This window comes from Zingiber officinale, chromosome 6A (assembly GCF_018446385.1).
Source record: "Zingiber officinale cultivar Zhangliang chromosome 6A, Zo_v1.1, whole genome shotgun sequence".
NCBI lineage: Eukaryota > Viridiplantae > Streptophyta > Magnoliopsida > Zingiberales > Zingiberaceae > Zingiber > Zingiber officinale.
Genome location: NC_055997.1, coordinates 126327835 through 126340270, shown reverse-complemented (window position 1 = coordinate 126340270; position 12436 = coordinate 126327835). Strand labels below are relative to the sequence as shown.

Sequence of the window (12436 nt, the reverse complement as noted above, 5' to 3'; positions counted from 1 at the left end):
CGGGAGGCACCCGGGCGCCCTGGAGGCAAAATTTATCCTGACCGCGCGTCGCCACTTGGAGCTCGCTGGTTGGACTTGCCACGTCTCACCAGGGCGCCTGGAAGGGATCCAGGGCGCCCCGAGCTTCATATAAAAGATGGGGCGGAGGCAGAAACAAAAATAAACTCAGAACTCTCAGACTGCCTGCTCTACTGCTCTGCGCTCCTGCGACGCTAACGAAGATCCGACGATATACTCCTTTTCTGTTCTTAATTCTTGTCAATATTTTCTTTATTTTGTTAAGCATTACTGTACCTTAAATTGTAATCATTTTCGAACTGCTAGTAATTGCCCAATGAAAGTACTCACGGAGTACGGGCCTTCGAGTAGGAGTCGTCACAGGCTCCGAATGAAGTAAAATTCATTGTGTCCAATTTTTATTCCGCTGCGTTTATACTCGTTATTTTTCGAATCGATATTCACCCCCCCTCTATCGACGTTTCACGATCCAACAATAACATCCTTCTGAAGCAATTGAGATAATGGCAGAGCAATCTTACTGAAGCCCCTAATAAATCTCCTGTAGAATCCTGCATGGCCAAGAAAAGCTTGAACATCCTGCATGCATGCGGGGTAAGATAAAGAAGATATAGCACTAACTTTAGCAGGATCTATCTCAATGCCCTTCCTAGAGACTATATGACCTAAAACAATGCCATGCTCTACCATAAAATGACACTTTTCAAAATTAAGTACCAAGTCTTATTGGAGTGTATACTAAAAGCCTAGCTTTTGTAAACATTTATTTTGGAAATAAAAGAATCACATTGGTCAATATCTATATTTATTTATTAATTGTAATTGTTCAATTAATTTATATAGTAGACAACATGGTATGTGGTGTCACACACAGAAGATCATGTTGACGGTTCTTTATAAATTATAAACAGTTGCTCACGACTAAGATGGAAAAGAACAAACCATCGGAATAGTCGTAGTGTAATTAAGTATTAGTTTATCTTGATTAATAAATTACACTGGTACACTCTAAGTGTATTGAGTAGGACCATTTAGGTAAGTTCTTTTTGTACTGACTTAGTAAAAAAACTAGACCTTAGTTATTATGGAAGTGTGTTCTCTTAATCCTAATATAATAACAAGTACATATATTTAATATTTATTTCTTTGACTTATCAAAGGGTGAGGTTTAGCTCGATAAATCAATATGCCCGATAAGTTGGGAAATGATATTACTTATAGTGTATGTTATTAATTATAGAAGGAATCTGTGTCCTAGTCATCTAGGTTGAGAATGTCCCCAAGAGGAGCTCATAAGGATTGCCATGTTAAACCCTGCAGGTGGACTTAGTCCGACATGACAGTGAAGTTGAGTGGTACTACTCTTGGAGCTAGATATTAATTAAGTGAGTTGTCAGTAACTTACTTAATTAGTGGACATTTGTTATCTTAAACACATGGAGACTAACACACTCATGATAAGAAGGAGCCCATAATGTAATTTGGGATTGGTGCGGTAGTGTGATAATAACTCTCTAGTAGAATGAGTTATTATCGATGAATTTGAGTTGTGTGTTAGGGGCGAACATGACATACTCAAGCTCATCGAAAGGCCGAAACCAATTTCTCCTCTAGGTCCCTGTCGTAGCCTCATTAGAGCCTCAAGTCCATCCAAAGTAAGGCCTATCTTGGTGTCCAAGAAGGGGGCCGGACCATTGCTTGGTGACCAAGCAATGGCCGACCACATCTCCTCCTATAGGGGCCGACCCTATTACTTGGTGATCAAGCTAGTAAGGGGCGGCCACAATAATTCAAACAAGGAAGGTTGTTTTGAATTTTTAAAATCTTCTCTTTGTAGAAAACTATAAGTTTTAAAAGAGAGATTTTAATTTTTAAAACTTTCCTTATTTGAATTAGGCCATATGTTTTTAATAGAGAGTTTTAAAAGTTTTAAAACTTTCCTTTTTTAACCATCCTCATGGTTTAGAAAAAAAGAAAGATAAGTTTTAAAATTTAAATTTTCTATCACCATGTTAAAAAAGGAAATTTTATAAGAGAAGTTTTAAATTTTAAAACATGGTTTTAATTTTAGAATTTTCCTTTTTTAACTCCTACTTTAGGAAAGAGAGCTTGTAAAATTTTATAAGAGTTTTTCTTCTTGTAAAATTTTATAAAAAATAAAATTCCTTTCCTCTTATGGGGGCCGACCACCCTTGCTTGGTGCCCAAGAAAGGTGGCTGGCCATGTTTAAAAAAATAAAATCATCAAATTTATTTTTGGTGATTGATTCAATCAAGAGGAAAGAAAAGGAAAAATAAAAGAGAAAAGGAAAAACCCTTGGAAGATTTTATTTTTTGTAAAAATTCTTCCCTTATTTGCCTTAGGCAAGTATTATAAAAGAAGGGGTGAGGAGGCTTCATGAGACACAACAATTCTTATTCTCTTGGAGGAGTCTCTCTTGGTGGTGGTCGGCCCTCTCCCTTCTCTTTTCCCTTTGCTCTCTTCTCCTTGGTGGTGGTGGTGGCCGGATTTTAGAGGAAGAGGAAGAAAGCTTTTGGGTGTTGTTCATCTTGGAAGATCGTCACCCACACGACGTCAAAGGGGAGACGAGGAATACGACAGAAGATCTTGAGGTCATTAGTTTACAAAGAGAAGGTATAATTAGTAATTATTTTCCGCATCATGCTAGTTATTTCTTTTTGTAAGAATTTTAAACACAAGAGGCATTGGATCTAGTTTTTCGAGTTTGTGTTTTCTTCTTTTTTGAATTTGTGATTCGATTGTTCTTTTTGGTTAACTTAATTTAAGGAAATTAAATATTAGCTTTCCTTAAAAGGCTTTGTCTAGGCGGTGGTGGTTTCTCCCATATCCAAGAAGGCCATGCGCCTCGCCATGCAGTCCTGGAAGCTAATTTTAGAAATTAATATTTAATGGAATTAATAACATAGGTGGATTTGAATCAATAGTGTTAAGTTCCGCTTGCGATTCAAATCTAAACCATTAAGAATATATAAGTTGAATTTGGAATCAATGATGTTAAGTTCCATCTGTGATTCCTAATTTAACTTCTAAAGAACACAATAGGTTATTTAAGGAAAGGTTCGACACTTGTACAAAAAAATTTTTGTACAGTGGAACCGGTACATTTTCCTAGGACTAACCAACAAGTCTGTCTCAATACATCTATCTAAAACCCTAGACAGATTTTCCAAACATGCATCAAAAGATGAGTCATAAACAGAAAAGTCATCCATAAAAACCTCCATGCAATGCTCTAATAACTCACAAAAAATAGTCACCATGCATCGCTGGAAAGTCCCTGGAGCATTGCACAGTCCGAATGGCATCCGACGATAAGCGAATGTACCGAAAGGGCAAGTGAAGGTAGTCTTCTCCTGGTCCTCTAGATCGATGCAAATCTAAAAATAACCAGTATACCAATCAAGGAAGCAATAATGTGACTTGCCTTCTAGCCGCTCTAACATCTGATCAATAAAAGGTAAAGGATAATGGTCCTTTAGACTCGCTTGATTTAACTTCCTATAGTCCACACAAACTCTCCAAGAATTCTTCACTCTCGTGGGCACCAGTTCATTCTCTTCATTAGGTACCACTGTCACCCCTGATTTCTTCGGAACCACATGGATGAGACTTACCCATTTACTATCAGAAATCGGATAAATAATGTCTGCCTGTAACAGTCTAGTCACCTCCTTCTTTACCATGTCCAAGATCAAAGGGTTCAGTTGTCTTTGTGGCTGTCTCACTGGTTTCACATCCTCCTCCAAATAAATCCTGTGCATACAAATAGAAGGACTGATCCCAGGAATATCTTTCAGAGTCCATCCAATGGCTTTCCTATGCTGTCTCAGAATCTCTAACAATCTTTCCTCCTGATTCGGTTTCAAATTATGAGCTATAATGATAGGTAGCTACTGATTCTCTCCCAAGTAAGCATATTTCAAATGTTGAGGCAATGTCTTCAACTCATCCTGCGTCTGATCAATAGTAGGTGATCCTAGGGGTAATGCTGCTGAGCACTCCCCTACACATACTTCTTCTTCTCTGAACGATTCTAGGGGTAATGCTTCTCCTAAGCAATCCCCTACGCATACTTCTTCTTCTCTAACATTCACTCCCATACCTGAGATATCCTCCAACAATGAAACAAATTCATTCCCATGACTAAAATCAGTAACATCTAAATCTAAGTCAATATCCGACAAGAAATCCATGTCATCCAGCTCCTCTGAGATATCCAAGCTAAGTATAGAATGATCCTCTCTTGGATGTTTCATAGCCTCAAAAATGCTGAACCGAACCACTATGTCTCCTATCTCCATGGAAAGAGTTCTCGCATGTACATCAATCTTTGTTCTCGCAGTCTTCCGGAAAGGACGTCCAAGAATAAGTGGAGACCTGTTTGCAAGCACATCACCCTTCATATCTAAGATGTAGAAATCTGCAGGAAAAATTAACTCCCTCACTTTTACCAATACATTCTCAATCACCCTAGCTGGATGTGCTTGACTTCTATTAGCCAACTGAATCACTACACCTGTGGGTTGCAGAGGCCCAATTCTTAATGATTGAAAAACTGATTTCAGCATCACATTTATAGAATCTCCAAGATCTAACATTGAATCATCAAAAATACAATCTCCTATAATACAAGGAACTGTGAAAACTCCTGGATCTTCACATTTCTGAGGAACTGGCTGAAGTAATGCTGAGACATTTTTCCCCATACTGATCAATTCATTTCCCTTTAGTTTCTTCTTGTGCACACAAAGATCCTTGAGGAATTTGGCATATTTCGAAATTTGTTTGATCATGGTTAGCAGAGGCACATTCACTTCAACCTTGCTGAATAATTTCACTAAATCTTGATACTCTCTAGCCTTTTCTTCCTCCATCTCTTTTCTTGGTTGTATACTTCTTCGAGGGAAGGGTAGAGGAATAGAGGGCTCAGCTTCTTGTTGGTTAAGATTTCTGTCCAGATTCTATGCTGCATTTGAAGTTGAATTATTAGCTGCTGTTGGATTAAATTCCAAGCTAAAATCTGCTCCACCAGATTGTGTAAGTTCTGAAGCTGCAGGTTGATTAAAATGTAGCCGATCAACTCCAGAAATCCCATGCTGTGCAGAATCTGTTTGCTCTGGATTTGCTGGAAAATTCTGGAACCTTTGTGAGTTTGAATTTGTAGCTGTCCTGGGTGAATTCTACTATGCTAGTAAATTCTAGATTTGCTGTGAACCAGAATATGAATTCTAAGTTGGATCTGAAGTTGTTTTTCCACTTTGAAGAGTTAATACACTCATATTTCCCTTAGGATTTGGAGTGGGTTGTGAAGGCAATTGCCCAGATCCTTGGTTCTGCATCTGATTAATGTTACTAGCCAGTTGCCCAATCTGTCTTTCAATGTTTTGCAATGCTGTATCAGTCCTCTACTGATGTTGCTGCTGTTGCAACATTTGCTGCTGCTTTGCAACATCTGCTGCATTAAATATTCTATTTTTGAGCTGCTGTTATTGTTCTGAAATTGCATTGATCTCGGGCTTGTAGAAGATGGCAATGCATGCTGAAATTGGTGTTGGTTCACATTATTTGGCTACTGAAAATTCTGGAATGGTTGAAATTTCTAATTTTGGCTGAAATTTTGCTAAAATTATGGCGGCTGAAATTGCTGAAATTGCTAAGAATGAACTGCTGGATGACTCTGAAAATGATGTTGATTTTGCTGATGCTGAAATGATGGATGAATAATCTAATTTTGTGGTGGTTGTTGATAAAATGTGTTCCCATACCTCAAATTAAGATGATCCCTCCATCCTGGATTGTAAGTTGAAGAATTGGGATTGTATTTGTGTTGTTGATATTGAGGTCTTGAAATGGCTACAACAGATTCATCTTGATGTAGATTAGGACAATAATTTGAAGAGTGATCTTGGCTTGAACAAATTCCACACAATTTCATCATTGGTAAAGGAAAAATTGAAACTTGACAAGAATTTTGCAATGCCAATTGCTTCACTAGAGAGGTCAATTCTTACAAATTGTTTCCGATTTCTTGTTGCTCAGTCAAGACCAAATGAGTTTCATTAACCACTCTAGTACCAAGAGTTCTACTCCCAAATTGCTGTGAATTTTCTGCCATGTTTGAAATAAGTTCTCTTGTTTGATTTGGAGTCTTATTCACCAAAGCTCCTCCAGCTGCTACATCAATCATGCTTCTATCCATGGGAAGTAGTCCCTCATAAAAATATTGGACAAGAAGTTGATCACTAATTTGATGTTGTGGACAACTCGAGCACAACTTTTTGAATCTCTCCCAGTAATCATAAAGAGTCTCTCCCACTACTTGCTGAATACCACAAATACTCTTCCTAATAGTTGTAGTCCTAGAAGCTGGGAAAAATTTCTCCAAAAATGCTCTCTTCATATCAATCCAACTTGTAATGTATCCAGCTGGAGGGTAGTATAACCAGTCTTTAGCTACTCCCGTCAAAGAGAATGGAAAAACCCTTAACTTAATGTCTTCTTCTGAAATCCCCTGTGGTTCCATGGTCGAACAAATCACATGGAATTCATGTAGATGACGGTTGGGATCTTCTCCTGATAAACCTTAAAATTTAGGAAGCAGATGAATAAGTCCTGATCTGAGTTCAAAATCTCCTGCCAAATCTGGATAAGTGATGCATGAATACTTATAAGCCACATCTGGAGCTACAAGATCTTTCATTGTTCGATTACTTTTTGTTATCTGATTGTCCATGGTTGAAGAACTGCTTTCAAGAAGTCTTGTTGATCTAGCTTGCTTCCTCAAGGCCCAAAAGGTCCTCTCAATCTCTGGGTCAAGTTCAAGCAATGTTGCAAAGGAAGACCTAGTCATGCAAGCAAATCAACAATCAAAATTCAGTAGATAGTCAATAAAATCAGAGAAACTAAAACTAAGAAATTATTCACAATCTAAAACAAACAAACAATTCTAATAAGCGCGTCCCCGGCAACGCCGCCAAAATTTGGTAGCTATCCAAATGTATGTCACAAATAAACTCCCAAATTAATGTTATGATCGAAAACCCGCAACTATACATGAAAATGTTTTAGCATAAGGGCCGAGTCAAATTTTTCGAGGATCATGCTAGGAACGTGCTTATCTTGGATTTAGAACACTCTTTTTGGGTTTTCTAGTTATGAAATGTGGTTTGGTATTAAAATGTAATATTAGACATAGAAATGAATTGCAAACACCGAAACTATCTACTGAAGAAATAAACCCTTATTTAACAAGAAATTAACTACCATAAACCATGCTTGGAAAGAATAGTGCTCAACCTAATTACGACAATCTCACCTTATAAATTCCAAATGTAACTAAAGCAAACTAGAATTCTAATCTTAAGCTACCCGAAATTAATGTAAAACTAAATCTACTTAACTAATTGAATTTACCTACTGCCAACCAAAATGCAGAATTTCAGCTCATTGCATTGCAGAACAGAACTTGACAAAAGCTCAACACTACATCTAACTAAGCACACTAGAAATTAATTAATCTACTACACTGACTAAAATCTATTAAACTGACTGACTTATCAGCTAATGGATTTCTAGAATAGAAATTGCTAGACAAAATTGCGGATACAAAACTGCAGTAGTAATACTAACAAAACAGAACAAAATAGAATTATGATGAACAGAATTGTGCAGTAGATCGAATTAACAGCAACTCTACACTATAAGATGACAAATTCAGATTTAAGTTGCATAAACAAGAAGATCTATACTACAGAATCAAACTGAAATGAAACTAAACATCCCTACAACCCAAATCTCAAACCAAAATTGTCGTCTCCTTGCCGTCACACAAGGAACTGCAGAGAACGCTCTAACTAGTGTCAGAATAGTGCCCTCGAGCTTCAAGATGAACCCAGATTCATTGAACTAACCACAGAAATCTGCAACAAGCTCGGGATTCTGAAATTATTCTCTGTTGAGTTCTAGATTTTTGGCGCTGGAATCGCAAGCTGGAGAAAGAACCACGAAGGACGGATTGCTGTTGGAAATGGTCCAGAATCACTAGAGGAACGCCGTCGATGGTTCTGTAGAGGGGTGGAAGCTCAAACCGAAGGAACACCGTCAGACTGAGGAGAAAATCACAATTCGTAGTTGTTGGAGCAATCCCAATGGTCCGCGGGACCATGTGTTTTGGTGTTTGGGCAAAGGGTTTAAGTTAGGTTCACCCTTGTATTTGATATGTGTACTTAAGTTGTGCAGGACTGCAGGATACACATGTGACTCAGGTTGATGGCTTCGGGTCCGGTGAAGGATGGAGCATCCGAGGGACCGTGGACAAGGCAGCGAGGATAAGGGCCGAGGGAAGCGACTTCGAGGCATACGCGAAGGATGACATTGGGGACGAGCCGCGGGCTTGAATGCATCCAAGGGACGAGAGCCAAAGGAAGTAGGCTTGAAGGCAAGAGGTCAAAGCTGCAAATGAAGCATCAAATGAGTCATAAGGGCGAGGGTACGAGTGCATGAGAGATTGTACTCGGAGTAAAATCATAGTTTTAGGGTTTTACTGTAGCAGTACTGTAGCGCTACTGTAGCTGTACTGTAGCAGTCGACTGCATGTTTTAGCAGTCGACTGGGGCAGTCAACTGGCAGCGAACAGAATGTCTCTGTTCTCTAGGTTAGTGTGGAATCGAGCCGTTCGGATGTAACGGTCAAATTTCCACAGAGGGCAGTCGACTGCATGTTTTGGCAGTCGACTGGTAGGCGGGGTTTTAAACCCGCGGCCTATATAATCAAGGCTTGGAAGCTTGGTTATCTCTGACGAAATTAGACTTGGTTAAGGTCTAATTAGTAGTCTACAAGTGCTCAAGAGTTTCCCTTGTGCCCAAGAGGTCTTGGTGAGTTTGTGGTGAGGTTTCTCCACCCATAAGGAGGTTTGAGCTAGCCGGAGATCTTCCGGGGAGTAATCCACCGACTGATAGGGATCGTCCACCTTACGGACACGCCGTGGAGTAGAAGCCTTATCTCCAAACCACGTAAATGATCGTGTAGCTTGGTTTGCATTTCTTGTCTTGTATTTTGTTTAGCTTGTTTATTTTTGTATTATTCCGCTGCGTAATCTAACAACGTAGGAAGCAAACGATTTGGGGGCGCCGCCTATCCAACCCCCCTTCAAGCCGGCTGACCAACCCCCAACAAGTGGTATCAGAGTGAGGCCGCTCTCCATTGGACTAACCGCCAAGGAAGTAAAGATGACCGGCTTAATTGAACAGCCAAAGCTTGAAGGTAGAGGCTTATGGGACATCACGTATTGGATGATGAAGATGGAGGTCTTCTTCAACATGGATTGAGACACCATGATGGTGGTCAAAGAGCCGTTTGAAGTCCCTAAAGACAAGAAAGGGAAGAAGCTCCGATCACTACATTGGACGGAGGAGCAAACCACACTATCAAAGGCAAATGATAAGGTAATATCCATTTTGATTGATATTGTGCCTAATGACGTGATGAGCTGTGTAGGAAAATACGAGAATGCTCACGATTTGTGGAGCAAGATAAAGAAGGTTCAATGGGAAGAACCTTTGCCTACACAAGAAGAAGAAAAATCTGAAGAAACGGATGAAGAAGCTCGAGTAGAGGAGGAGCAACCGGAAGGTGACGAGCACTCAACATCCGAGGAGAAGAAGGATGAAGAAAGGCCATCCACAAGTGTGGATGAGGAAGATGAGTCATCATCAACATCCTCAAGAATTGAAGAAGAATCCAAGACAAGTGAAGAGGATGAAGAAGAGGTCTTGGAAGTGGTCAACCTAGCAAGCACCTCCACCGAAGTGAAGTCAAAGGACCATATCACTTGCTTCGGGTGCAATGAGAAGGGACACTACAAGAGTAGATGTCCTATGGATAAGAAGAAGGTAGCTCCTAAACTCAATTCAATTCATTTTGAATCTAATTTGAGTTGTAGGAAGAAGAAGGAGAAAAAGCACATAGTGTGCTTCACGTGTGGTGAGCGGGGTCATTACCACGCCAAATGCCCAAAGAAGAAAGAGATCAAAAAGTTGTCACATTTGAAGAAAGAGGAGAAGAAGTGGAGGAAGAATGGAGGCTCATGTCAAGGGGGAGCTCCAAAGATAAAGGGTAAGGTAAAACCAAATTTAAATTTGAAATCAAATTTAAATTCCTCCATGCATGCTAGAAATAATTGTTATTATTTACCCATGCAAAATTTTGGATTTAGATATCATGATAGGAATAGGGTTAATGTAGATCAAAACCCTAGGAAATCTATGCATGAAAAATCTAGAAACAATAGACCTAGGGAGACCCAAGGCATTAATCCCAAGAAGGGGAGACACATGCCTAGGAAGGGTAGGTCTAGGAATGTCCAATTTGGACAAATTAACTATAGGGTTAGAAACCTAGAGAAGGAGAATCAAGCTTTAAGGGGAAAGCTTGATAAGTTAGAACAATTCCTTAAGAGATTCAATGTTGGATCTAAGGAATTAAGGATGATGTTGGGTAGCCAAAGACCCAACAATGATAGATCGGGCTTGGGATACCGATCTAGTCCCTCCAAGGCCAATGAGAGTTCATATGCTAGGGTGGTAAATGATCATGGCAAGGGAGAGGTCTCCAAGGCTAAGGGAAAGTCTTATGCTAGGGTTGCATATGACTATAGCAAGGAGAAGTCAATAAATGGCAAGGGAAAGTCATTTAATGGTAAGAAGAAATTAACCAAGGACAAGGTGTCCAAGGTTAAGAAAGTTACATTTGTAGGCCAAGTGTCACCGGGGGTGGACCGATGTGGCCTAGCCATTGTGGATGAGTCACCTAGGGAGGTGGCTAAGGCTAAGAGCTCTAGGGGAAGCTCTAAGAGTCAATTTGGGACCCATGGCCAATGGATCTCAGGTGGGTTTTACTTGGGAGTTTAGGTTGGGTCATGGATGTTAGCTAGAGCCCTAGAGCCAATCATTTGATGATTGTTGATCCGGCGGTAAGAATGGGGGACCCATTTTTTGAAGGGTCTCAGCTTGAGGACCGATGAAGGGCTGACTAAGTGGTTAATGGCCACGCTGAGCAGCTGAGTAAGTCCGAGCGGAGCTAGACATAACCCATCCAAGGGTTTGGGTTTCCGACGCCAAGGCAGGAGGATCGAAGGGCCGAGCGGGATGCCGCTCGGCTGGAAACGAAGGGCCGAGCGGGTTGTCCGTTCGGCCAAGATAAGGGCGAGGGTACAAAGGGGGCCGAGCGGCCTATGCGCTCGGCTCGGGATATGGGATATCAGCTAAAGCATGTCTGATGATTAGGCCGTACACAAGATCGCACGATGGAGGACCTTGCCGTCATATCATGGAAAGGTTGATACAGTAGCAGTATGGCCTCATGGACATCTTCCTGACATATCCATATCTGGGCATGGCCCTTCTGACAGACCCATACCTGGGCATGGTCAAAGGCAGGTGGTTACTTTGATTGGTGCGCCCAGGCTTCTTCGGGAGGTCTATATAAGGCCTCCATTTCTTCTCCGGAGGTATGAGAAATCTTGATCTGGAGACCACCTTCTTGTTATTCCTCGCCTGACTTGAGCGTCGGAGGGCCGTCGCCGGGACACCCCTCCCGGCTCGGTTTTGCTGCAGGTTCACCGGAGCCCTCGAGGACCCAGCAAGGAGCGCCACATCCCCAGCGTTCGTTGACCCTTGGTTCGAACAGGATCAAATTGGCGCCGTCTGTGGGAACGCACCTGCATTCGAACAGGAACAATGGACGAGGCTGGACGACAACACACCGTGACGCTTTCAACAGAAGAACTCGATGCTCTAGTCGAGATGAGGGCCACCAAACTTATGGAGCAAAAACAAAAAGCATCAGCCGAACGGCCGGAGCAACAAGCAACATCTGCGTCTGGTGGCCGAGCGGAAGCACCTCAAGCCACCGTCGCATTCCATCGGGCCTTATTTCGCACCCCTGAAGCCGCACCAGCTCGAAGAGATAGAGGCTCTTCTTCAGACGAAATGCCAAGGCGGGATGACAGGAAGGGGAAAGCTCCCCGAGCGGACTCATCTCCCGAGCGGATCAATCGTCAATTCTCGGAGGTTATTCTACGAGACCCTCTACCCAAGCACTACGTGCCTCCGACGATCGGCGAGTACAACGGAACAACGGACCCGGATGATCATCTGGGTAAGTTTGATAACACGGCTACGCTCCATCAATATACAGATGGAGTAAAGTGCCGCGTCTTCCTTACAACTCTCTCGGGATCGGCTCAACGGTGGTTTCGGAGGTTGCCGGACGGATCCATCACTAGCTTCAAGGACTTCCGAACGGCCTTCCTCCACCACTTCGCCAGTAGTCAGCGTTATCAGAAGACAAGTGTCAGCTTGTTTGCCATCAAGCAAGAGTCGAGAGAATCGCTTCGAGC

General features: G+C 41.5%; 1 protein-coding gene across 1 annotated transcript; it reads right to left on the bottom strand.

Moving 5' to 3' along the window:
• Window positions 1-480: 480 nt before the first annotated feature.
• Window positions 481-4913, bottom strand: LOC121995298. Its single transcript, XM_042549074.1, has 3 exons — window positions 3934-4913; window positions 3654-3792; window positions 481-597 (listed from the first exon to the last, which is right to left on the bottom strand). The coding sequence occupies exons 1-3, from the start codon at window positions 4911-4913 to the stop codon at window positions 481-483; spliced, it is 1236 nt and encodes a 411-aa protein (XP_042405008.1).
• Window positions 4914-12436: the final 7523 nt, after the last annotated feature.